The sequence below is a fragment of the Cervus elaphus genome, chromosome 16, assembly GCF_910594005.1.
Source record: "Cervus elaphus chromosome 16, mCerEla1.1, whole genome shotgun sequence".
Classification (NCBI taxonomy): domain Eukaryota; kingdom Metazoa; phylum Chordata; class Mammalia; order Artiodactyla; family Cervidae; genus Cervus; species Cervus elaphus.
Genome location: NC_057830.1, coordinates 9,833,681 through 9,858,460, shown reverse-complemented (window position 1 = coordinate 9,858,460; position 24,780 = coordinate 9,833,681). Strand labels below are relative to the sequence as shown.

General features: G+C 50.4%; 2 protein-coding genes and 1 pseudogene across 4 annotated transcripts; all 3 read right to left on the bottom strand.

Moving 5' to 3' along the window:
* Positions 1-8,412: 8,412 nt before the first annotated feature.
* On the bottom strand, positions 8,413-18,334 carry ALAD (aminolevulinate dehydratase). 3 transcript variants are annotated; one of them, XM_043927782.1, is made up of 12 exons: positions 18,191-18,334; positions 12,971-13,148; positions 11,854-11,904; positions 11,307-11,403; positions 10,743-10,878; positions 10,559-10,642; positions 10,368-10,456; positions 10,105-10,160; positions 9,930-10,017; positions 9,760-9,846; positions 9,201-9,330; positions 8,413-8,565 (listed from the first exon to the last, which is right to left on the bottom strand). In XM_043927782.1, the coding sequence occupies exons 2-12, from the start codon at positions 13,081-13,083 to the stop codon at positions 8,507-8,509; spliced, it is 990 nt and encodes a 329-aa protein (XP_043783717.1). In that variant the 5' UTR covers positions 13,084-13,148; positions 18,191-18,334; the 3' UTR covers positions 8,413-8,506. The 3 variants fall into 3 exon arrangements, with proteins under 3 accessions (XP_043783717.1, XP_043783718.1, XP_043783720.1); XM_043927783.1 differs by lacking the exon at positions 18,191-18,334 and adding an exon at positions 14,922-15,076; XM_043927785.1 differs by lacking the exon at positions 18,191-18,334 and adding an exon at positions 13,756-13,867.
* A 2,193-nt stretch (positions 18,335-20,527) lies between these two features.
* On the bottom strand, positions 20,528-21,781 carry LOC122710160 (annotated as a pseudogene).
* Positions 21,782-21,907: 126 nt separating this feature from the next.
* POLE3 (DNA polymerase epsilon 3, accessory subunit) lies at positions 21,908-24,780 on the bottom strand. Its single transcript, XM_043927786.1, has 4 exons — positions 24,452-24,780; positions 24,266-24,351; positions 23,795-23,913; positions 21,908-23,513 (listed from the first exon to the last, which is right to left on the bottom strand). Exons 1-4 carry the CDS (start codon positions 24,515-24,517, stop codon positions 23,341-23,343), a joined length of 444 nt encoding a protein of 147 aa, XP_043783721.1. The 5' UTR covers positions 24,518-24,780; the 3' UTR covers positions 21,908-23,340.

The window sequence follows — 24,780 nt, the reverse complement described above, 5'->3', positions numbered from 1 at the left end:
CTCCGCCTCCTCCGCCTCCGCCGCCGGTCTCAGCCCGGCCTCCTCCACTTCTCCCTGCATCCCGCCTGTCTCCGCCCCGCATTCTCCGCCTCCGCCGCCTCTCCGCCCCGCCTCCTCCGCTTCTCCCCGCCCCCTCCTGTCACCGCCCCGTCTCCTCCGCTTCTTCCGCCTCTCCGCCCCGCCCCTCCTCCTGTCTCTGCCCCGCCTCCTCCACTTCTCCCCGCCCCCTCCTGTCACCGCCCCGTCTCCTCCGCTTCTTCCGCCTCTCCGCCCCGCCCCTCCTCCTGTCTCTGCCCCGCCTCCTCCACTTCTCCCCGCCCCCTCCTGTCACCACCCCGTCTCCTCCGCTTCGTCCGCCTCTCCGCCCCGCCCCTCCTCCTCTCTCTGCCCCGCCTCCTCCACTTCTCCCCGCCCCCTCCTGTCACCGCCCCGCCTCCTCCGCTTCTTCCGCCTCTCCGCCCCGCCCCTCCTCCTCTCTCTGCCCCGCCTCCTCCACTTCTCCCCGCCCCCTCCTGTCACCACCCCGTCTCCTCCGCTTCGTCCGCCTCTCCGCCCCGCCCCTCCTCCTCTCTCTGCCCCGCCTCCTCCACTTCTCCCCGCCCCCTCCTATCACCGCCCCGTCTCCTCCGCTTCTTCCGCCTCTCCGCCCCGCCCCTCCTCCTCTCTCTGCCCCGCCTCCTCCACTTCTCCCCGCCCCCTCCTGTCACCACCCCGTCTCCTCCGCTTCGTCCGCCTCTCCGCCCCGCCCCTCCTCCTCTCTCTGCCCCGCCTCCTCCTCCACTTCTCCCCGCCCCCTCCTGTCACCGCCCCGCCTCCTCCGCTTCTTCCGCCTCTCCGCCCCGCCCCTCCGCCTGTCTTTGCCCCGCCTCCTCCACTTCTCCCCATCCCCTCTACTTCTCCCCGCCCCTCCGCCTGTCCCCGCGCGCCCCTCCGCGCCCCTCCTCCCCTCCCCGACCACGCCGCTTCCCCTCTGCTTCTTCTCGGTTCCTTCCGGCCGCATCTTCACCTCACTGTATCCGGCGCTCTAGTCACCAGCCCTCTCCACCGTTCTCTGCCCCCCTCGTCTCTTCTGTGACCTTCTCTGCCCCTTCGTAAGACCCCACACCCTCTCGGTTCCTCGTCCCGCACCTCACCAATCAGCTTGATCGCTTTGGGCCCTCCCTGCGTGCCCCTGGCCTCCTCACCCTCGCCCAGTCGGCCTCGCAGTCCCTCTCATTTACCCCCGTGCTCTCTCTGCTCCCCTCTCCTTCCGCCCCCCACCCCCCCCCCCGCCAAGTTCCTTCTCCGCCCGCCTTGGTTTCGGAGCCCCCCTCTCCCCAGGTGCCCAGGCTGATTGGGAGGAGGGGATTTCTGTCCAGGTCTGGCTTGGTGAGTGCTGGGTAAACTTGGGCAAGGTGCTGCCCCTCTCTGGTCTGAGTCCCCAGTCGGTACTCGTAGAGAATTGCTTTCTGTTGAATACGTGTCTTAACCCAAGACAATTTGCTGAGGGTAGAGTCCTCTGTAGAAACTCGTTGCTTTTTATGAAAAAAGAAGTCAAAATTTTAGGTACCTGTGCACTGCAGGGATGCCTGATAGAAATACAGAGACAGTTTTGGAGGAAAGAGAAAGCATAGCTTTATTTCTTTGCCAGGCAGAGGGCATGCAGCAGGCTAATGCCTCAGATCATGTTTCCCCTTATAGTCTAGGCTTTGCTCAGGGGTATGTGATACCGTTCAAGGCAGTGACAATCTTGCATTCTTTTTTTCTGCAAAGTTTTAAAATGGCCATAACATTGAGTTTGGTCGTCAACGAGTTTATTGGCTGGTAACCTTTTTGAAATAAAGAATGCCAGGGGAGTTACAAGGATGTGTAGGGGAAAAGAATGCCAGGTGCAGGATAGAATTCACAGAGAGTGATTAAGGAATTAAATTTGTGAAGGACAAGTCCAGTTGTGTGCACTAGAAACAGCTAGAGTAAAAGTAGGGTCGCTGGACTCTTCCAGGCCTATTCTTGGGGGTTTTACAGCTGTTTACTCATTCTTCCATTTCTCTTGCTTGTTAGCAGTAAAAAACCCCACTTTTCCATTTCTGTTTAACAAATTCCTCACTGTTAGTTCATTTCTTCCATTTTGGTGGGGGAAGGGAATCAGGCGTTGTTCTCATCTGGCTGAGGATAAAATTTCAGTGTCATTCACTTGAGGAACATCAGCTGTTTGGCCCAAGAGCCCATCTATCTCCTGCTTCAAAAGTAGTCATGCTCATCTCAAAAATCTAAAAATACAAAGCAACAGCCCAACCTCACTTATTCACTATCTGCTTATTGAGGGCCCTAACTTTGTGCTGACCTTGTCAGCTCTATGTCTGACACCCTGTTCTTCACTGAGGATATATACAATGGGAAACAAGACAGGGTTTCTGCCTTCAAGGAACAGGGGCAGGCAGAAAAAATCAAGTACATAAAGGAGATCTCACTGGTGGTAAGAGCTATGGAGATAGAAAACAGTGGTTTCATGAACAGTGACAGGGGACTTCTTTGGATGAACCAGTTAGGGGGGGAACAAAGATCTGAAGGGCGGCCAAGCGAAGATTAAGGATAAGTACAGCTGAGCAAGAGCAATGGCCTCTCCATTGTCCCACTTCCCAGGGATTGCTGCAGTTTGGGTTTTTATGCTAATAGACCATTTTCTAGGAGCACACAAACATGCATGCAATTTTATTCCTTTCTTCCCTCCACTTCTTTTGTTTTTTGTTTCATTTTGTAAAAACAAAACATCCCTGTGTATCCCGAGGCTGCTCTGTTGATTTTATTCAGAACTGCCTCACCCTCACTGGTCTCAGGCCTGGGAGGAAGTACAAAGTTCAGAGTCACAGACCTTGGCCAGCAAGGGAGAGCCTGACTCAAGTAAGTTTTTCAGCAGAGAAGGGAGCCTTGAGAGTCATAGGAAAGTCAATGACAAGTCCTGCTATTTTGAAATAAACTTTTTTTTTTTTTTTTAAATTAACCAGTTCAAAAATAGGTCCATGTCATAGGTAGTTTCCTCCCTAAGGCCGATGACAGGAATTCCTAGACAGTTTCATTCTTTCACCTCCCCTGTGTGGATTCTGGCCTAGTGATTGCTCCTGGAGACACCCGGCATGTCACAATACTGCCTTTTTTTTAAAAACAATTTTTTTTTGGGTCACACCATGGAGCAGCATATGGGATCTAGTTCCCCAATCAGGGATTGAACCCAAGCTCCCTGTAGTGGAAGCCTGGGATCTTACCACTGGACTGCCAGGAAGGAGCCTCTACAGACATTCATTTTTTTGGTCTGCCAGGTCTTAGTTGTGGCACTCAAGATCTTTGCTGTGGCATGGGGGATCTTTAGTTGTGGCAGGTAGGATATAGCGCCCTGACCAGGGATCAAACTTGGACTCCCTGCATTGGGAGTGCAGAGTCTTAGCCAGTGGACCACCAGGGTAGTGCCCTCTATGAATATCCTTGAACATGTGTTTTGGTCACATGCATACATATTTCTGTTGGGTAAATCCCTAGATGTAGAATCACTAGGCCATAGGTATGTGTATGTCATTTCAGTAGATGGGGCCAATTTTCTGAAATGATTGTACCAATCATGCCGGAGAGTTCCACTTGCTTCACATTCTCAAGAATTGGTAGTCTGTTTTTTTTAAGTTTTTGGCATTTTGATGGGATATATGGTGGTCTCTCATTATGGTTTTGACTTCCTCTGTTAAGTAGTGAATATAATACTTTTTCATGTATATTGGCCAAGTTTTCACTTACATGAATAACACATGAATATATTCTTGTTAGACATAATACATGAAGACAAAAATGTACTTGAAGCTAAGATAATACATAAAGTCCTAAGCAATCCCTCCCCTAGTTCTGAGCACTGGGCTTGGAGTTAGGAGATCCGGACCCAGCCTTGGTCTAACACTGGCTTGTGTGAATTTGGACAAGTCCCCTCTCTGGCTCTCATCTATCGAATTAGAGTGTTTAACCAGATGGTCTCTAAGGACTTCTTTGATATTCTGGCCATTGTATCTGTCATTACAAAAACTCCATGTGGTGGGGATAGCCATTTGCCCCCATATCCATCTCTCCATCTTCCTTAGAAATTGAATCTCCCAAGTTTTAGCTGAGCACAGGGCTGCCCCCCCAAACTCTTTTCCAGCCTTCCAGCAGACTCTTCCAGCATGGTGTGACCAAAAAAAAATTGTTTAAAAAAAAAAAACAGCCTTAGCCATGGGACTAAGCTCAGACAAGGGCAAATGACATGTGTAACTTTTGGGTTGTGCCCTTGTGAGGTGTCATGCCCTCTGCTTGCTCGTCTCCTCTTTCTGCCGACTAAAAGAGGGCCTGATGGTTGGAACTGGATCCACCAGCTGATCATGAGATGGAAGCCAAGATGTGTTGGTGACAGAACAAGGCAGGAGCCATGACCCCCCCACATCACATAGCTGACCATATAGCCCAGACAACTCAGAAACACATTTCCATCTTAAGCTATCATTACTTGGGCTTTTGTTATAATTACTGAACATGAATTCTGACTAACACAGAGTTAACTGGGGAATGACTTTAAATCTGATGTCAGAGCAGATTTTTCTGAGGCCGTGACATTTAAACCAAGATCTTAACAATGAAAAAGGAGACAGCCATTAAAGATTTTAGGTAAAAGGCATTCCAGGCAAAGGGGACAACCACAGGTGCAAAAGCTCTGAGATCCTACCAGCCTTCCATCTCCTCGCCACATCTCCCATGCCATTGTTCACAGGGACTAAACTGAGGCTGGTCGTGTGACCCAAGCAGGACCAATCAGAGACCTCCAGAGATCTGTTATGCGAATACTGGGATAGAAAGGATTAAGGACCATCTTCCCTGGTGGCTCATATGGTAAAGAATCTGCCTGCCGCGCAGGAGACCCAGGTTCGATCCCTGGATCAGGAAGATCCCCTGGAGAAGGGCACGGCAATCCACTCCAGTATACTTGCCTGGAGACTTCCATGGACAGAGGAGCCAGGCAGGCTACAGTCCATGGGATGGCAGAGTCGGACATGACTGAGCGACTTTCACACACAGGGACCATGCAGCTATCAAGTGGCAAAATCCCATATTATAATAAAGGCAAGCTGAGGCAAACACAGATGAGAGATAGGAAGGGATACAGGCTTCTGGGAGAGGCTGTATCTGTCACTTGCCACCAAGAGCACCCAGAACAAGACAGAATATGGGGTGCTGCAAATGACAGGCCCTAATGTATGGAACTCGCAGAGTCCATACGGGGCAAGGTCTGGACTCCCCCTTCCCTAGTTGGGAAATCGGTTGTAAAATATCTGGTTTAAATGCTTGCTGTTTTGGGGGCCCTCAGCCGTATGTCCACTGAGGTAGTTTTAGGGATCTTAGTGAAATGAAAAGTGAGGACGAGGGAATGTGCTGGTTATTTGTGGTGGTCTGCGGGATGCCGCATTAAGGGACAAGCTACCATCCAAGCTGGCACGTCTTGAGAGGGAAATAAGAAAATCATATTGTGTTGAGAGAGGCCCTTAATGCTCACCAGATACCAGGAAGTCTGAGAATAATATGCCTCGCTGCTTGTGAAAGCTGAGTTCTCTGCCCAAGGATAAAATTACGGCACCTCAGCTGCTAAACCCTGACTCCAGAGGGCGCCACTCACATAGACCACATGCCTGAAGGTAGCTCAGCCCCTGGATGTGCCCCATTACTAGAGCTACTAAGAGCATCAGTGTTAGAGCTATAATTTTGGTACTGTTTATTGGGAGGTGGTATGGCAGACTGGGTAAGGGTAGAGGCCTCGAACTGCGCTATGTGATTTCAAATCCCAGCTCTGCTGTTTTTGGTGACTGGGGTTCTAGACCCAGTTCTGCCACAAACTTGTTGAGCAGCCTTGAGAGAGTCATATAAACATAAACTAACAGACAGAGCTTCTTCACTGCAAACCCACGCTAAATTTAGGATTCCCTCTCTAAGCTTTCTCACCTCAGTCAATGGCCTGCCTATCAGCCACCCAGGAGCTCAAGCCAAGTTTGTCCTTGACATCTCACCTAAGTCCTAAATCGGTTCTCTTCTCCATCCCCACGGTCACCACTCAGCCTAGGCCACATTTCTTATTCGTGCTTTGCCACAGTGCTGTCAAAATGCTTCTATAAATTGAAATTCCAACTAAAAATCTTAACTTTGTACTGTATTTTCCAAGTCTCCTGTAAATGTGTTATCATATTTTAATAATTTAGAAAATAAAAAAAGATTAAAAAAAAAAACCATTAAAAACCTTTCCTGTGTTTCATCCACCAGCCATCCAGCTCACTTTGGCCCCACAATCCCTTCTGTTGGGAATGATCATCCCTAAACATGTGCCAGCGTGGCTGCTTGCTTTCTAGGTCTAGGTTTAAACATCAGGCCTCAGGGAAGTGTTTTCTGATCCTTCCTACCAGGTCATACCAGGTCATACCTGGTGGCCTTCCCAGCACCTGTCACTACATCAGTGGTAAGAGGTCTGCCTATTGATTCTCCTTAGGGAGCCCCATCATCACTCTGCTCAATGTTAACTCCTGGGGGCTCGGGACACAGTTACTTGCTTCCTGAGAATGATTTGTCTCCCATCTCCTTGTGCCTAGAACAGAGCTGGACCCCCTCTCAGCTTGGCAATGATGAGTGTGGGATGGCCTTGAAGAACGTTCCCTTCCACACTAATCAGAAATGAGCTTAGGGCCAGGGAGCACAGAAACGAAGGTGGTGCAAGGTTCTGGCGTGGTCCAAGCTCTGAGACCCGTCAGTGGCTCATCTCTCGGGTTTTCGGTCTCAAGGTGATTCTTCACGTCCCAAAAGCTGAGTACAGAATGAGGTGGCCACAGCTCTGGGGAACAGCACCAGGAGTCAGAGGGGAGCTGCCTCTGACTCAAATATTTCTAAATTTTAAAATAGCTTGTACCGCTTTAACATCCAAAATAGTCTTGCTTTGGCTCTAGAGCTGGGATTCTCTGTCACTCTGCAGATAGGCAGGTGGACTTGAAAACTGGCCCCTCCTTAGCTGGGCCTGAACTCTGACTGGGGGGTGGGGAACATCACATCGCATCCCCTTAGAAGAACCTGTTTCTCAAGCCAGAAACCCATGAAGGCATCTCGTTCCCTGCCTCAATCCCCCAACAGGAAAACTTTGGCAAAGTCTGCTTATTCGGTCTTCAGAATGTATCCTGAACACATTCCGCTTCCTTTGCTCTCCACTGCCACCACCCTGGTCCAGGCCACTGGCGTGGTTCCCTGGGGTCTGCAGCAGCCTCCCAACCAGGCTGGTTCTGGCTCACCCCTCCATTTTTTTTTTCATAGCAGCAGAATGGGGGAAACTGGAACACACATAACACCTGGTTAAGACCCTTCAGATGGCTTTGTATCAGATACAAGATAGAAACCAAGCTTCCTACGAAGTGTGGGCTCTACCTTTCCAACCTCCAGTGCTGTCATCCACCTTCTTCTTCCTCATCTGGTTCCCACACTACGCCATCATTCTTGCTGCTTCTGACGTCCACTTCCCTCTCCTCTTGGTAAAGGCCTTTCCTTGCCCCTCAATCTCAGAAAGGGCTTCTCAAGCGAGGCCCATCATCTATTATTCTGTCTCAGACCCTTTCTTTCCCTGGAAGCACTATTACCATCTGTAACTGCCTTATTTGTCTGTTTTCTTGTTGGCGTCTGTCACCCTGGTTCCCTTGTGTAGATTCCACGCAGAGACAAGCTGAAGTCTGTCCTGCTATAAATCCCCAGGACCCGGTATCATGCATGGGCACACAGCAGACCTTCTCAAGAAATATCTCTGCAATAAACAGCCTTTTCAGTGGTGCCATCTCCAACAGTCAGGAATTCTTTCTTTGCTTCTGAATTTCAGTCCTTCGGCAGCATTCCTGCTTGTTAATGAATTCATTCTTTTCTGCTTGTTAATGAGTAATTCTTCTCCGGGTTTATGGCTCAGAGAACAACAGGAGACCTCAGGCAGCCTGGCAACCACTGGCCTGTGTGGGGATCGCTTTCCAGTGGAATTGCAGCAAATGTCAACTCTAAACCCAGGGTGGCAATCTAGGCCTGTGTGCCCAGCTCTGCTGCCAGAGGCCTCCAGCTTTCCAGAGCTTCTTAGGATCCAAGAATCAACTGCCCTCTCTCCCTTAATCTTCCAAGCCCTTCTCCCAGGACCCACTGAGCTGATGCCATGAGTCCTGGTGGCTTTCCAGCTGAAGCGACCCTAGAGGAAGGACCGGGGTTGGCAGAGGTGAGCTTCAGGACTGACCCAGAGGAGGGGCTGGGAAGCCTGGGAGAGCCAGTGAGTATGTGGCTGCGAGTGGGGAGATTTGGCAGGCTGGCAGAAACCACCCAGGGCTTCCAAGCGCCCGCCAGCACATAAGCAGGAAGAGGGCAGGAGTGCACAGTTCTAAAAGCATCGTTTACTTTGGTTTTCACTTCTCCAAGGCTCAGGAATAGAAAGGTTCTAGTTCTCGGATCTGGTGCACTTTCTCCATCACTCCTTCAGCCACTGCAGTAGCTGAGGCGTGTAGTAGGTGATGATGACATCGGCACCTGTGTGGGGAAAGAAGCGGCATCAGCTTGGGAAATACCTCCTGGGAGGTGAGGGCTGGGGTGGGAAGAAGGCTATTATGAAGAGGCACAGCCCCAGGGCGTCACCACCTGAGACTGAGTCCAGTTCCGGTCAGTTCTGGCTCTATACCCCGTGTGACCTTGGGGAAAGCATTTTCTGTTTCTGGGCCTCAGTGTGCCAGTGTATAAAATTGCACATTTTTGGGGGACACAGGTAAGCTGTGAGCTCCCCTGCCACGCCGCGTGCCTAACCAACAAAACCAGCTCTCATTTCTGAAATGACATGCATATGCCAATTACATGCAGCATCTCATTTAATCCCCTTGATGACCATGCACCATCTGTCTCATCCCCAGTTTACAGACGAGGACACTGAAGTTAGAGAAGTGACTTGCCCAAGGTCTCACAATCAAAAAGTAACTGAGGGCTCTGCGTGCTTCATTTGCTCACCTTCTGCCCCGCAGTTTCACGTCCCTTCCCCAGCCTGTCTGTTTAGATCACTGGCATTTCCAGACAGGTGACTCCAGGCTGTCCCCTAACTTTATTTCCCTATTTGGGCAAGGTGCCTATCAGTTCCCTGTGGCCCAGGTCAAAACCCCCGACTCCTGCTTACTCACCTGCTCTGCGGAAGGCAGTCATGACCTCTAGGACAGCAGCCTTGAGATCAAATGCCCCGGCCTGGGCCCCGTGCCACAGCATGGCGAACTCTCCAGAAACGTGGTACACGGCCAGGGGGAGCTCAGGGTGCTGTGGGGAAGCAGTGGGGGACAGGCGGGTTGAGGTGGCGGGGGGTGGTTGTGCCCCTGGGTGTCCCTTCCTCCCTGCCGCAAGCCCTGAGTCATTGCTGCTGGCGGGCTGGCCCACTCTTGAGTTGTTCAAAGGCGCTTGCAAGCTCTGGCACAGAGGCCCACAGTGTTTCCCTGGCAGGGATGGGATACGGGAGGTGGGGGAGCATTCCAGTTCCTGGGCAGATTGTTTCCAACTCTGAGATTCCCTCGATCAAAGGTCCCGGAATCTGTGGACACACTCTCATCTCCCCAGCCCCTGCTTTGGCCCTTGTTCTTTATACCCTGTTGCCCAGAAAGAGAAAATGCCTTCCCCAAGGTCACACGGTATACAGAGCCAGGACTGACCTGAAATGGACTCAGTCTTAGGTGGCGACACCCTTGTTCTCACCTTGTTTTTTACCTCCCGTACGATGTCCAGGTAGGGCGTTCCTGGCTTCACCATGAGCAAGTCTGCTCCCTCCCGAACATCCCGGTCCTAAGAGATGAGGCATGGCGTGGGCAGTGCCTGGGAGGCGAGGCGATTGGGGTGGGGGGAGAGGCTGGGGGGGGCTCACTCACCACCGCGCGGAGGGCCAGGCCTCGTGCCCCGGGTGGCAGCTGGTAGCAGCGGCGATCTCCGAAGGCCGGGCTCGACTGAGCCGCGTCCCTGGGAAGCAGAGACACCAGGGTGGGCTCCAGCTTTGGGCTAGCAGGTCAGGGATTCAACAGCAGACCCTGATCCATCCCTACTCACCGGAAAGGTCCATAGAAACAAGAAGCGAATTTGGCGCTATAGCTCATCACTGATACCTGCAGGGAGATAATAGGGGTCTCGGCTCAGCTAGCCCTTTCCACGTGTCCCAGGGTGAAGTGACAAGGAGAGGAAGGACCCAGGTCTGAAGATAAGCCTGTGTCCTAGGCCCACTGGAGCTCCGGGCCTTGCTTCCTCCATGTGAGGAGCAGACGCAGGGGCAGGTCTGGCCCAGGCTCTCTCACCTCCCCACACCCCTCCCCTACCCTGTTGCCGAATCCATGCGCCATCAGCGCTTCCTTGATGGCCTCCACGCGTCCGTCCATCATGTCTGACGGGGCCACCACCTGACATCCTGAAGGGCAGAGGGTTGCCTTTAGAACTCTGGGATCCTCCTCTGTCCACCCTGCCGCCTCCCTGACCTGGGGGTGCTCATCCCCGCTGAGGGCTCACTCACCTGCCTTGGCATAGGCCAGAGCCACCTCTGCCAGCCGCTGGCGGCTCTCCTCGGCTTGGAATGACCCGTTCTCACTCAGAAGCCCTGCAGGACAGACAGATGGATTTGGGGGAACAGCTCGGGCGTTAGCACATCCCCAGCACAGTGGGAGTACGGGTGGCAACGGTGGGAGGTGGGAGCTCACCGCAGTGACCGTGGGAGGTGTAGGGGCACAGGCACACGTCGCAGGCCACGAGGAGGCTGGGGAAATTCTTGCGCAACAGACGGATGGCCTCGATAGCCGGGGAGTCCTCGGAGTCGGCTGCGGAGCCCCGCTCATCCTAGCGGCAGGGGAAGGACAACGCAGTGTGTCTATTACACGAAGTCTTAGGGAGGCACGGTGGCCCGCTATCAGAGCAGGCCAGCCCACTCCTTCATGACCACCACCGCCCCTGGACCAAGAGGCCTGGGGAGGACTGTTCCCACTTTGTACAGGGGACCTGACTTGCCCATTCAGAGTTGCAGCCCTGCTTCGCTTCCTGATGCCACACGGCTGCTGTTTTCAGGGCAGGGGCTGTGCTCCTTCACTGGTGGCCCCAGGCCACCCATCAGACAGATGAACGCACCCATCAGACAGATGGGCAAGCTGAGGCCCCATGTAGCAGAGCCCCGGGCCAGCACCAGGCTGGAGCGAGGGTGTGGTCATTGTGGAACCTCAGCTTATCCCTCCCCCCTACCCTTTCCTCTGACTCCTCCTCCGACTCATCACCTTGGGAACTCTGCTGGGGACACCGAAGATCAGGACGCAGCGGAGGCCTTCCTCCACCAGGGGTTTCAGCATCTCTTCCAGGCGGTTCACACCGTACCTGCGTGCCAGGGCTGAAGTGAGGCAGGGCCCAGGCAAGGGTCCCCCCACCCTTCTGGTCTGCGCCTCTGATAAGAGTCAAGTTGCAGATGGCATCAGAAGGGCTCAAGTTTCACAGTACAGGGTGGGGCAGGAACACACCCATCAGATAGACGGGCAAACCGAGGCCCCATGTGGCAGAGCTGTGGGATTCAGCTTGGAAAACCCCTTCAAGGTTCTGTTACTGAGCTCTCATCTGAACTTCAACTCTTCTCTGCTGTGATGCCTTTGGTGATAGGCACCAGGCTGCCTCCTCTGTTGTGGAACAAGTCAGCCCCCGAGAAAACCCTTCTGACCGGAAGTCAGCCTCTCCAGATCGTCTCTCTCCTGGGTCTGCATCAGCTTCCTGGCACCTCCACCTGTGAAATCGCTCCCTCCATCATAACCCTGCCCTCCCCACCCCAACTCCTACCTGGCCACTCCTGGAAGGCTGGCGATGGGCTGTTTGTCATCAGGAACATCCCTGCAAGAGCCGGGGATGGGCTATGGATTGGTAGCTGTGGGAAGGGCCAGCGGTGAGGGGGTGACTGGGAGGGATGGTTGGGAAGCTGGGAAGGGATATGGAGGCGGAGGTGGTGGGAGGAGGATGGGATCCAGTGTCTGGTTTCCCTGCCTGGCCAAGCCCAGGGTCTGAAATAATAATAGGAACAACAAGAATAACAGTGACAACAAGCAACTGTGCTCAAAGAACAGTATTCACAGGAAGGAGTCAAGTGGCTAAGAACTTGGACTCTAAGGTCAGAAGGGCCTTGGTTGCTAGCCCAGTCACTTACTGCCTGGGTGACCCTGACCACATGATATTCTCTTTGATCTGTATCCTGGATCGATTCATTCACTCATTCAACAAGTGTATATATATATATATTGGGGATGCACTGCGCAGCTTATGGGCTCTTAGTTCTCTGAGCGGGTAATGAACCTGGGCCCTTGGCAGCGAAAGCATGGAGTCCTAACTGTTGGACCTCCAGGGAATTCCCTATTCAACAAATATTTATTAAGTACTTATTATGTGTCAAGTACTGTTCTTGGGGCTGGTGATCCAACAGTGAACAAAACGGACAAAAAGCCTTGCCCTTGTGGAGATGACATTCTAAGGGATCATATCTGTATTTTTCGCATCTGAATACTGTCAGAATAGAATGAGATAATATATATAGGTGCTTAGCATAGTAGTACCCAGGGTACACTAAGCCCTCAATACGAGTCAGGTGCTATCATGAATGATCATGACTGCCAGCTTTTACATGTACAACCTACAGAAGATCTCAACTTCTGTTTTATGGCACAAACTCAGGATGACAGGCAAGGGTTATTTTTATCTTCCAACAAGGAGGACTGTATTCTTTTCAAGGTTTGTTTTTTTTTCAAAGATGGTTGTCCTAAACCCATAGGTCACTTCCAATTACCTTGAGCTCCCAGCTGACAGTTCACTTTACCCCTTACAACACAGACACCTGCTCTGTTCACACATACACACACCCCCGACCCACCCCCTGTAGATCAGAGACCTGGCTCATTGGGGGACTCACGTGACAAAGATGGGGTAGATGAGGTTGGAGGCACTGAGGCTGGTGGCGGCTGTCTGCCAGTTCCGGAGCAGGGGGTGGAAGTAGCCGCTGTGCAGAACTGACTGAGGATGCATGGTGGGCACAGGACAGTCAGCTGGCTGGAATGGAGGTCTCCCGGGGGTCTGCTGTGTGCTCAGCTCTGGGGGCAACGGGAGGCATGTGAGGCATGGTCCTTGGTACCCGGAGGTGGTCACATTCCCCCAGGCTCTAACCCAGTGCTACTGGGGTTCATCAGTCCCTGCCAGCCTGCATCAAGGTGAGTAGACACATGATAGTAGGCCTTCAGAAACTTCCAGAGCAAGCTGAATCTAATAATATAAAATCTGGATTTATATTTTATACAGTCACTCTTTAAAAAAAAAAACATGTCTCTAATAATTTATTTTCATTGTACTTTATCAAAGAATCAGTCTGGGATGGACTGGACATGAATGACTATGAGAATCCTTGATCCAGCCACCACTTCAGCTCTGCCTATTCCATGAATGACATCCATGGGCATGGCAGGAATTTTAGAAAAGTACACATAAGCAGAAAGAGAAAAATTCTGCCTCTAGGAAAAAGCACTGCTAACCCCTTGACCCATGGACTTCTTAACAGGTAGGACAGAGGTAAACAGGATTAAATGGCACAGTGTCCGACAGAGAGACAGACATCCCTAGGAGTGGCCACAAGTGTCTTTTCCGGCCAGACAGCCTCATGTTGCTCCCCAAGCATCTGCCACACTTGGCCACCTTCTGGCTCACCCTCTTTCCCTAGGAGGCTGTGCTGTCCTCTTTCCACAGCTCTCCCACCCCCAAATCCGACCGGGCTCTCCACGAGGCAGCCCCTTCTTCCCTGTCCCCCTGCACCATCTCCTCTGGCCCAGATCAGTCTCTCTTATGTAACAGTTCTCTGTGGACCTGTCTTATCTCCTCCCGGTAGGCAGAGCTTCTGCAGGGCAGGGTCCACACTTAGTTCATTTCTGCCTCCCCCACAGCACTCTGCCACACAGTAAACATTTAATCACATGGAGTACAAAGACAACACGCCCTCAATGCCAAATAAGAGGTGTAAGAAGAAAGCTGCTGCATTGAGATGTGTTTCTTGAGCACCTACTATGTGCCAGGCCACGGTGGGCACTCGCACACCACGTGGCTTCTCATCTAGCTGGCACTGCTGTCGTGGGAAGCTGGGCTGACTGAGTGCATCTCGGAGAGGCCGAGCCCACTGTGAACGAGCCAGGACTTTTCCAGTGTGAGTCAGGAGGTCAGAAGCTTGTTGGAAGAAGACAGGACTCGAAGTTGGTTTTGCAGGGTGAGTGGGTTCAGCTTGGTAGGGGGAAATGGGAGAACGTTCCCTCCGAAAGGGAAGGAAGGGGCCAGGCTGGGGCAGGAGGACGGGGTGTGGATGGCTGGGAGGGCTGAAAAGGCAACTGAGGATGTGTGTTTGGAGGAGAGGAGCCGGGGAGGGGGGGGGTGGGGGGGGGGTGGGGGGTGGGGTAGCCAGGATGAGGTCAGGGAAGATTTCTGAGCTGGGGGGGAGGGGCTTGGTCAGAGACTGCCTTTAGGAAGATCATTCTTGCAGCATTAGTGGAGCCCAGCCAGCTAGGAGTAGAGGAGGACAGAGGCTGTGGGGCTAAAGGGGCGGGAAGGAGGGGCCATCCTAAGGCGGCCAAGAGGCAGTCTCTTGGGGCGGATGCTCTAGCTTGCTTGACCTGGAGGACAGCGGAGCCAGTGACAGGCAGGAAGAGGGCGGTGGGAAGCTGAGCTCGGAAAGAGAGGAGGTGGAGAGCTCCGTTTTAGACACTTCCTTTTGGAAGTGCCTAACAGCCAGCTTGGGGAGGGGGGGTGATGGGCGGGGATGACAAAGAGCCACCAATCTCTGCTTGTTTGAATGGGACCTAGAGGCCCAGGGAGGGGCAGGGACTTACCCAAAGCTGCTCAGTCTCCAGGCCTGTTGTGGGAGGGGGGTCCCGCAGTACAATAATGATGCCTTCCCCTCCCTCTGTCCCCTGGCTTCCTCCCAGCTAGCTCAGGGGCCGGCTTTGTCTGATCCTCCTCCTTGGCGGGGCTGGGGTTATCAGGAACCACACAGGTTCCACTTTGCCGCCACACCCCCGGGGCCAGCCACATCATCTGACCCAGGGCAAGCCAGGCCTCCCCAAAGATGGCCCAACCCCCATATGACCAATCATTCAGAAGATACAAAGTCCTGAGCACCGATTCTGTGCAAGATTTGCTCTCAGGTCTGCCAAGGATTAGCCCAGCTCAGAGAGGTTGTCTCTTGCTCAAGACCACACAGCTAGTTAGTGACTGAGCCAGAATGTGAGTTTGTTGCAGACAATGACTACAGGGTTTTGCCTACTATACCCCATACTACTGATAAACACTTGATTCAGCATAAGTCTCTCTGCCTATGCTATCTCTGCCTTGAGGCTGGAGAGGTGCAGGATATCAGAGGAAAAAATACTGAGGGTGTGTCATGTGCTGGGCACTGCACTAGGTACTTTATACACATATTATCTCATGTAATTGCAGAGAATTGTCCTCATTTTTAGTGCTAAGAAGACGGAGACTCAGAGAGGTGAAGTGACTTGCTCAACATCATTCACATTCTGAAGCTAGGTTCTAACTTACTTTGCAGAGAACAACCTTTATGGCAGCTGGCCCCAGGCTTCTGGAATTCAAGACTGCATTCCACTGGCCTCAACTCTACATCTACTTTAGAAGGCTGCTGAAGGAACAAATGGCTTCAGAAGCAACAGGGCAGGGCTGCTTAGGGCTGTGCAGTCCTAATTTACCCAGAGGAGACTGGGGGTTTCAGGGGTGGGGGGCAAGGGAGGAGGGTGAGGGTGGTAAGGGGCAGGCCTTACTAACACAGTTCCACTTTTATCTGCCTTTTTTTTTTTTTTTTTTTAGGTTTCAGAGAAAGATTTGAGAAATGGGTATTAGTGCTGAAAACATTAAACGAGTTGCAATCACCAATCCTGTTTAATCTCTCACATTCTGCTGTAGAAGCAGGGTGCAGAAAACAACAGGAGTTGTTTGACACCCATGGCAAGTCATGTACAGCTCTGAGCTTGACCTGGCTTCCACTCAAGTGCCCTGTTACCTGCCCCACACACAAGCTTAATAAACAAACATTTGTGCAGCAGAACACCCCCCCCTGAATATCAGAGCCAAATCCAGGTGGAAGTTTTGCTTTCTCAAGAGACCCTCAAAGACTGGAAGATTTGTCACAAATTTGGGAGAGGCCCTTCTCCTAAATTAAGGGAGCCTGTAAACCACAGCTCAAATCCTGTGACACCAAACCAAAGACAAGGGCAAGTCACCATGGGATTCAGAACACACTAGCTTAACTGGCAGGCTGTAGTAGGCGGTGCAGAAAGAACAACATTTCAGGGTCACACAGTCCCAGGTCATGTCTGTGTGTGACTCTGGGCAAGGTTGCAGAATCTTCATTTCACAATCTATGAAATGGGAACGATACTATCTAACTTACAAAGCTGCAGAGACGATCAGAGATAGTGAAGAGGTACATGCCTGGCACAAGGAGCCACACGGTAAACACGTAGCTGCTGCTACTTTTACTATCATCAGGAGCAGAAGTGAGCTGACTAGACCTCCAGGAGGGTCCTCACAGCTGTGCCCTCTGCACCCAGAAGGGAGAACATTCCCTCAAACCTGGATGGACCACAGGATCTTCCAGGGTATCTGAAGTGGGGGTTTCTGCCTTCCAGCAGTTTAGATGGTAGAGGAGAAACCATCACCATACTGATGCTTCAGTAGAGGGGTGGACTATAGGCTATGGGAGGGACCTGTCTCTCTGGGAATCAAGGATGGATGGCTTCATGGAAGAGGGGACACTGAGGCATAAGTAAATTTCAGACTGATTGTGAAAATATCTCCTTCCCTGGAAGGTAACCTCCCCAACCCGAGAGTAACCTAAGTTGGGCCCTAGAGAACCACCACCAGGAGGAGCTGAGAAGAGCTCTGGGTCTGACGCGCCCATGCTGTGTTGCTCCGAGGATTCCAGAGGCTATGGTCTCGGCACAAAGGGTTGCAAGCTGCTGCCAGGGAAGGCTGGCTCTGCCACTAGCAGGGGAGGAGACAGTCAGGAAAGCCAGCTAGGTAAAAGGTGCTCAGGGCTGAGAAATCCAAAGCCTCAGAAGGACCCAATAGGTAGGCAGTTCTGAAAAGGATCCGACTGTCTGCCTGTTTATTCAACCTGCATTTCCTGAATATCTATTCTGGCCTGCCCCAGGACTTGGAATGGGGACTAAACAGAAGGAGACCCAGGCCTTGTCTTGACTTTGAAGAGCCCAGTTTCATCTGGGCTTAGCTATTTGGAACTAAAAGGAGAATCTGCCAGTTCCAAACTCCTAGAACATATTGGTTAAGGGAGCTCCTTAAAGCATGCTGATTACATAATTGAAATGATGGTAATCTGGGCTGACACTGGTCCAAGATTGTACAGAGGGTCAACGGGGCTAGAAGCCAGGTCTCCAGCAAAGAATTCTTCAGTGTCCACAATTACCCCTGGATATTTTAAGTACAGATTTCAAAGCTGCCTATCAGCAGAGGTGGGCTCCTGGAGAGCTCTGCGAGAAGGGAATAGAGGAGGGAAGAGGCAGAACAGTGACTCTGAACCTGGCTACAGCTGGTAGCACGACTGTTAAGCGTGTAGATTTTGGAGTCTGTGGATGTGGGTTCAAATTCTGATTCTGTCACTTTTCAGCTGTAAGACCTCAGTTTCCTCATCTGGTAAATAAGGACTTGAACTGACCTCAATGGGCTGTTATGTGACGGAATGGGCCAATGCAGATAACGTTCAAGCAATCCTAGCACTGAGCGGCTGTTATTGTTTGCACCGCCATCCCACATCCTGCGAGGCACCCCGGGCTCTGAACCGAAGGAGAGAGCCCCAGTGGTCTCCAACTGAAAGGACCCCAGAGGAGACTCGGAGCCCAGACCCGGGTCTCTACGGGCAATGGCCACGCAGAGACCGCCTCCAAACCCCGCTGCAGCTGAACAGTCTACCTTTAAGAGCTCCACATGGGGGTCGCACAGTGACTCCGTCCCCGGCTGCACAGCCGGCGCTTGGGGCGTACAACACAACCTGGGTCTGGGGACACAAGACTTTGGTGCCACAGCCCCCTCCTCCAAGTCCGCCATTTCCCCGAGGCCGGACCCTACTCACCTGCCTCCCTAAGGGGTCCGAGACACCGCTCCCGCCAACGCTGTCGCGCGCTTTAGTCTCCCGGAGCCCACGTGGGGGCGGGGCGGCTCTTTCGAAAGCAGCACTCCCCCCACCCACGCAGCCCGCCCCCTACGGCGCGCAGGCCCCGCCCCCTACGGGCATTTTGCCTGAGGGCTGATCCGCTCCCGCCGCGGCCCCTCCCACGCGTCAGCAGGTCTGGCCAATCGAGTGCGCCGAAGGGCTGGCGGGCCCGCCCCTCCCTTAGCTGAGATTTGCGCATGCGCAGGGAAAGGCCCTAGGGAGCCCACTTGCGGGTCAGGGGAGGTGCTGTTATGTACTGCTTGTGAACCGGCTTCGAAGATGGTTTTGTTTAAAGCCCCTCTCTTCCCAGCCTAGCGCATACTTGGCGCTGGTTGCTTGTTGAAAGAATAATTAGATGTCTAGGACTTTAAAACAACACCATCGTGCCTAGCACAATAAGTCCACTTTTGCGGACTGAGCATTTCAAAGTTGTTGAGTTCAGCAGCAGGCTGCCCTCCAAGTTTTCAGAGAAAAGTTATTTCAGCGTAATTTTTCAGGGCTTACTCTGTGCCATCGTTTGGGAGATGTGATGTGAAAGACATGGCACTTTGGAAAGGCTTCAAGTCTGACAGGAGCCTCAGACCTGTCTATCTATCACGGGTACAAGGAGAGATTTGACCGAAAGTCTGAGGGTGAGTGGGCAAAGTGCAGCAGAGTATATTCAAGGGCAGGAGGGATCTGGTGAGTCTTATGGGGCTTGGGTGAACTGGTAACATCAGATGAGTGAAATAAGGGTCGGGATCAATACCGTAACAAAGGAATTCCTTTGTAGAAGTGAGACAGGGATTATTAAGCAGTTGATTTTGAACTGTGAAGGATGCCAGTGGGTTGTATTACACTTATTCTCAGGTTTTATTTATCAAAATCTGTACTCCAAACCTGTTTTATACCTCTTTATATTCCAAGTCTAAGAGACAGAGAGGCTTAAAGCTGGGAAAATATGATACTGCTTAGTTCCTAGCTACTAGAGTTCTGATCTGTGTTCAAATAAGGAAGGTGGTGGAAAGAAGGTAATGTTTTTTGTGCATTAGAGAGTCCAGGGACAGTACCATACCTTTTACATCCACTTATCTACATTTGATGACAACTATGTTACTACCTTCATTTTATAGATTGGGAAAACAATTGCCAAGAGATTAATTTGCCCCATGTCACCACTAGGATTTCTCTTCAATACATGTTTACCATACTTCTTCAACTCATAGAGGTGTGTTCAATCACTCAGTTGTGTCTGACCCTTTGCAGCCCTGTAGACTATACCCTGCCAGTCTCCTCTGGCCATGGAATTTTCCAGTCAAGAGTACTGGAGTTGGTTGCCATTTCCTACTCTATGGGATCTTCCGATCCAGGGATCAAACCCGAGTCTCTTGCATTGGCAGGAAGATTCTTTACCACTAGCACCACCTGGGAAGCCCCCCCACCCCCCTTATAGAGGTAATCACAGGGTGGAAATTTTAATCTATTTTGCCCATGTCTTTTTGGTCATGCCATGCCATATTTGGGATCTTAGTGCTGTTTGGTATAATCTATTTTTTCCATGTCTTATGCGGGATCTTATTTCCCCACCAGAGATGAAACCTGTGCCCCCTGATTTGGGAGCTGTCTTAACCACTGGTCCACCAGGGAAGCCCCTCTCTCTCTTATTCTTGGCTGACAGACCTGTTTCCACTTCCTGCAGCCTTTAAAATATAATTCTACCTTAATCTGTTACTCTTAACGATCAAAAGTACTGTGAATGCAACAATATAAATCTTCAATATAATGCTGGACAAAAGGAGACAGACACAAGAGAACATATTGCATGATTTCGTTTATATGAAGTAGAAACCCAGGCAAAATGAATCTGTGCTGGGAGTCAGGATCACGACTACTACTGGGTAGGATAGGGAATAATCAGAAGGGAAATCAGACTTTTTTAGGGTGCTGGTCATGTTGTTTATTGATCTCAGTGTTTTATGAATGTGTTGTTTGTGAAAATGTACAAAACTCTAATTTGTACTTTTAGTATGTATACCATACTTACTAAATAAAAATAAAAACAAACAAAACCAAGCCCCCACTAAATTATTTTGAGTGCCTCCCAGGTAGGTACACATGAAATTTATGTTAGGAATCATTACCTAAATTAAAAAAAATTAAATTATATAATTAGAAATGAATATACTAACATAGAATGAGCAAACTGAAACTTGAAATTTATTTCAAATTCTTCTGGTCCAAAAACAAATACTTGACAACAGTGCCTCTGATGTTTATCAGAAGCCACAGGGATTAGTCTTTAATTTCATCACAGAGTACAAATGTTATATTGTGTATGTATCCAGATTTTACATTTTTCTTAGTCTACTAGTATGAAAGAAAACTAATTATCTTAGACAAGATTATCAGTTTCATCGATTCTTTTTTTTTTTAGGTTTTCACTATTTATTTATAACAGATATTCCATGTTCCAGATCATCTCTATAGTCAGAGGTTCTTTGAGATGATGTCGTCAGCTTTGGCCAGCTGGAGAATGGAGTCATCTGACATGCCCATCCTGCAAATGGCCCCGCAGATGGCAGAGGTTTTAAACTGGCCGTTGAACCTGCCTGTCACCTTGTAAACCTCAGCCACGTTCATCTGGATGGACGCATGGTCCTTGGCGCCAATGATATGGTTCCACAGCACATACAGATCCACGAACTTTCAGGCGTCGTTCTGCATGCTGAGCGAGCGTCTCGGGCCCTGCGCTGTCCCCCTTGCCCGGACACCAGCCTACCTAGTTTCACTGATTCTTTCACAGAATCTCAGAGCTTCTTATAAAAATGATTTCTTTCCAATTCGGAATCTGTTCTGTTAATTCAAAGGGAAATGAACATGTGTACAGAAGAGAAAAAGATAAAAACAAGGCCTTATTGTGTATATGCCATTGTGTTAAGAATCTTCTATTATGTGTTAAAATTCTTTCAAGATACGTATTATACTGCCAATTTAGAGATGAAAAAACTGTAGTGTATTTAAAAAAAAAAACAAAAACTTGTACAGTAACGAACTATGAAGGACTCTATGCTGTTTTAGCAGGGACGTAATACTGTCACATCATAGCTGTTAGAGATATATCATCAATATAAATTGCAAGGGAGAAATAAGAAACAAATATATATTGAATAACTTTGTCTTTCATACAAATATAAATGTAAAAGCAGGAAAAAAAAAAAAGGGATGTTTCTGCTGTGGAGAAGGAAAAGCCACTGTGGTTGTGTTTGCATGAAAAATGCTCTGAAACGGCTGATAGATCAGAGGTGATACGGCGTTACAGCTGCAATCATGGAGGTAACAGCCGTGTTCCTTCATAGGGTTTAAGAGTTAATACTTGATAGCAGTTTGAACACTGCCAGACACACAGCAGGGATTCAATAAATGTTCGCATCTAGTATGTAGAGGGTGCCCAGCAGAGCCTTGGAAAGCTCTCACTGTGGTTGAAGAGCAGCACCCTTACCTGTTAACAACCAACATCTGCTGGTGGTCCGAGGTGATGCAAGAGCCCGTGTTTACAAGGATCTGGCCCAGTTCACACCACAAGAACTGTACAGAACACGACCCGTGGTCCTCCCCCAAACCACACTTCTATCAACAAGAAGGATGACAGAGGAGTCATCACTTTTAACAATAATGTTTTTTATTATACAAAGCATTATAATTTTCTCAATATTCTTCACTCAATTATCAACAAACTTTCCACTGTATTCATTTAACAAATCAACAGTGTCAAACTACACTTCACTACCTTTCAACCTCCAAGCACTCAACTTAAAGAGACCAACAAAAAAGTGCTTGGAGCACCAAATGGAAAGAGAAGAAAACGTGGCAAGGTCAACAGAGATACTTAGAAGCAGTTAAAGGGGATGGGTTAGGGGAGGAATTAAATTCCTGAGCACCATCAGATTTCCCTCATGGGTCAAAGAGGTTTACAAAATCAGTTTTAAGACATGAGATTAGAACTAGAGAATCAGAGGAACCCATACTCTGGGATATTGCAGGTCATCCAAGTTCCTAGGTTGGCAGAAGTGAAAAAAAGAGGGACAGAGAAAGTGGGAATGGGGAGCAGAGGAGAGGCAGGACAAAGACAGGTGGTGAGAAGCAGAGAGGGAGAAAGTTGTGCCTAGAAGAAAATAAAGTTCGGAACCTGTCGTGAATTGGAAAAATGAAAAGTCATAGTCACAAATCTGGAAGATGGACTACTGGACACGAAAACCGGGAATTTTATACCTTCCAGGAAGTGATGACAAATCCTGAAGCTGTACAGTGGCAGGCAGTGAGGTGCATTTAAGACTAAACCACCTGTTTTATAAGAGTAAGACATTGGTAACCTTGCTTAACTAATTCTACTCTGTGGATTTAAAAACAGTATGTGCCTAGAAGGTAGCCTTCCAAGCAGGTTACACGCAATATAGAAGGTTACAGGCCTGGTTACAGACAATATAGAAGGGCTCTAAGCCAAGTGGGTCTGTAGAAAACAAAATGCAATTAATGTTACTGTCAAATGAAGAGACAGCAGATTTCATTGTTTTCTTCAACCTTGTTGTTAGTTTCCTAAAGCTAAGCCATTCTGATCACTTGAAATAAGCTAGAATTGCCAAGTACTGTATAATCAAATAGGCTGACTGTGATCAAACCCTCATTTTTCCTGAGCCTTAACTGCCTCTGTGATCTGGGACACAGTTGGCAGCATGGAAGTTATTATTACTTTTCTGGGGGGCAGGGAGGGAACTGGGGACCAACAATTGCCTAACTATATGTGTATGTAAACAAAAGAGATCAAACTGACCAATTAAATTTGCCATTCAGAATCCCTCTTGCCAAAAAGTTATAACCTTGAGACTGATTAAGCAAAACAGGATTCTAATACTCAGATGCTCTGAGTCTGGGAAGCACTGACTTTGATGATAATCCTGATGATAATTCAGTTTTTATTTCAATCTTCTCAGGCTCTTCTGCCTAAGACTACTCTGCCCAGCCAGAAAAAGCTTCACACAAACGTGTACCAGGTTTTCGCGTGGTTTCTTCCAAGGGGCGTCTCCCCATCCTCTTCAGTTGTCCACTTCCTCCTCTTCATTCTGTTCTTCTTCCTCCAGCCTTTCCTCATCTTCATCGTTGTCCTCATCCCTGCTCTTGTCCTGCTCTTCCGAATCTGTCTTTTTGTCTTTGTCTTTCTTCTTTTGCTCTGAAGCTTCCTTCTTGCCTTTCTGCTCCCTCCTATAAGCTGTAAGGATAAAGAGGAGGTTAGGAAGCAAGGCTGAACCAGACAGACAGCAGCAGCTAACTCGACTGGGTAACTGGAAAAGCTGAGGTACAAAAGGAAAAATAATCTGCCCAGCATCACCAAACAGATAATGAGGTGGTGCCTGCCATTTGAGTCGCATCCGATACTTGCTACTGGACTTTTAAAAGAGACTCAAGTTGATCAAATCTCAGGGCCAGGTTGAGCAGGTCATTTAGGATGAACATCTACTTGGATGTTCAAGAAGACGAAAGGGCAGTTACCTTCCAGAGCTTCTTTTAACGGGGTAACGAATCGCTGAAACTCCATCTCCTCCATGGCGGACAGCACATCGCTGGCATTCAGTGTCTTGCGTTTCCCTTTCATCGCAAAGTTGTTGGCACTGAAAGAAGAAAGATTAAGGGCTGTCAGATGCCCTCCTGCCGCGTATGGTGTGGGTGGGAAAAGGAGCACCTAAGGTGGAATGGGAAAGCCTGCGTCTTAGATGCCTGCATGGATACTTGTGACACGCTAAGTCCCACCCTTCCTTATACAAAAGGGTTAAAGTAATTGTCTTACTTTGTTTCAGAGATTTCAAGATCTAGAACGAGGGCTCGGAACCTCGCTCCACTGAGGCAGAACATAATTATTGGGGTTTGCGGGGTCCAGGTTACAAACTCCAATCCAGGGGGATCTCTTTACGCCTCCCTTAGGCTTTAGCCCAGCTAAGCTTCGGCTAAGTCTGCCCACCTTACCAGGATGTGGCGTATAGCACGAAGACGCTGGCGGCGCGGGAGATGGCGCTCCGGGCCTCCTTGGAGATGTTGACACCGTCCGGGAGCTGTGAGAAAAGCGAGGGTGAGCAAACCCACCGGCCCAGCACCTGTTTCGCTCTGCCCGCTCGTCCGCCCTTGGTCCGGCCGCCAGCTGGAGCTGCTTACCGCCTCCTTGATGATTCTGGTGATGACAGCATTGGGTAGGTTTAGGTCCTCGGGCCTCTCCGCCATGGTCGCGGCCGGGGACCGTGTCTGCGACCTCCTCTTCAGGCCGCTACGGCGTCCGGACTTCCCGCGTCGCCACGGTCTGACCCAGCGAGGCTTCCGTCCCACCCCGCGTGGCCCACACCGTGTCCCACAGTGCCCCGCGCGCCTGAGCCGCCTTTCTCCCTCAGCCCCGCCTCCGCCTCCAGTGGCCGGTGCGTCTGAATTTCGGAGGCTGCCATGGTTTTGGCCCGAGGGGCTTCCGTCCGGCCTCACAGGCACCTGGCGTC

Excerpts from the sequence above, each read along its gene's own strand:
- ALAD (XM_043927782.1), bottom strand. The coding sequence starts at position 13,083 with ATGCATCCTCAGTCAGTTCTGCACAGCGGCTACTTCCACCCCCTGCTC. Across the intron at positions 10,457-10,558 it reads TCTGGCCTATGCCAAGGCAG|GATGTCAGGTGGTGGCCCCG; the intron begins GTGAGTGAGCCC and ends TCTGCCCTTCAG. Across the intron at positions 10,018-10,104 it reads TGTTTCTATGGACCTTTCCG|GGACGCGGCTCAGTCGAGCC; the intron begins GTGAGTAGGGAT and ends TCTGCTTCCCAG.
- POLE3 (XM_043927786.1), bottom strand. The coding sequence starts at position 24,517 with ATGGCGGAGAGGCCCGAGGACCTAAACCTACCCAATGCTGTCATCACC. Across the intron at positions 24,352-24,451 it reads CCAGAATCATCAAGGAGGCG|CTCCCGGACGGTGTCAACAT; the intron begins GTAAGCAGCTCC and ends CTTTTCTCACAG. Across the intron at positions 23,914-24,265 it reads GTGCTATACGCCACATCCTG|TGCCAACAACTTTGCGATGA; the intron begins GTAAGGTGGGCA and ends TTCTTCTTTCAG.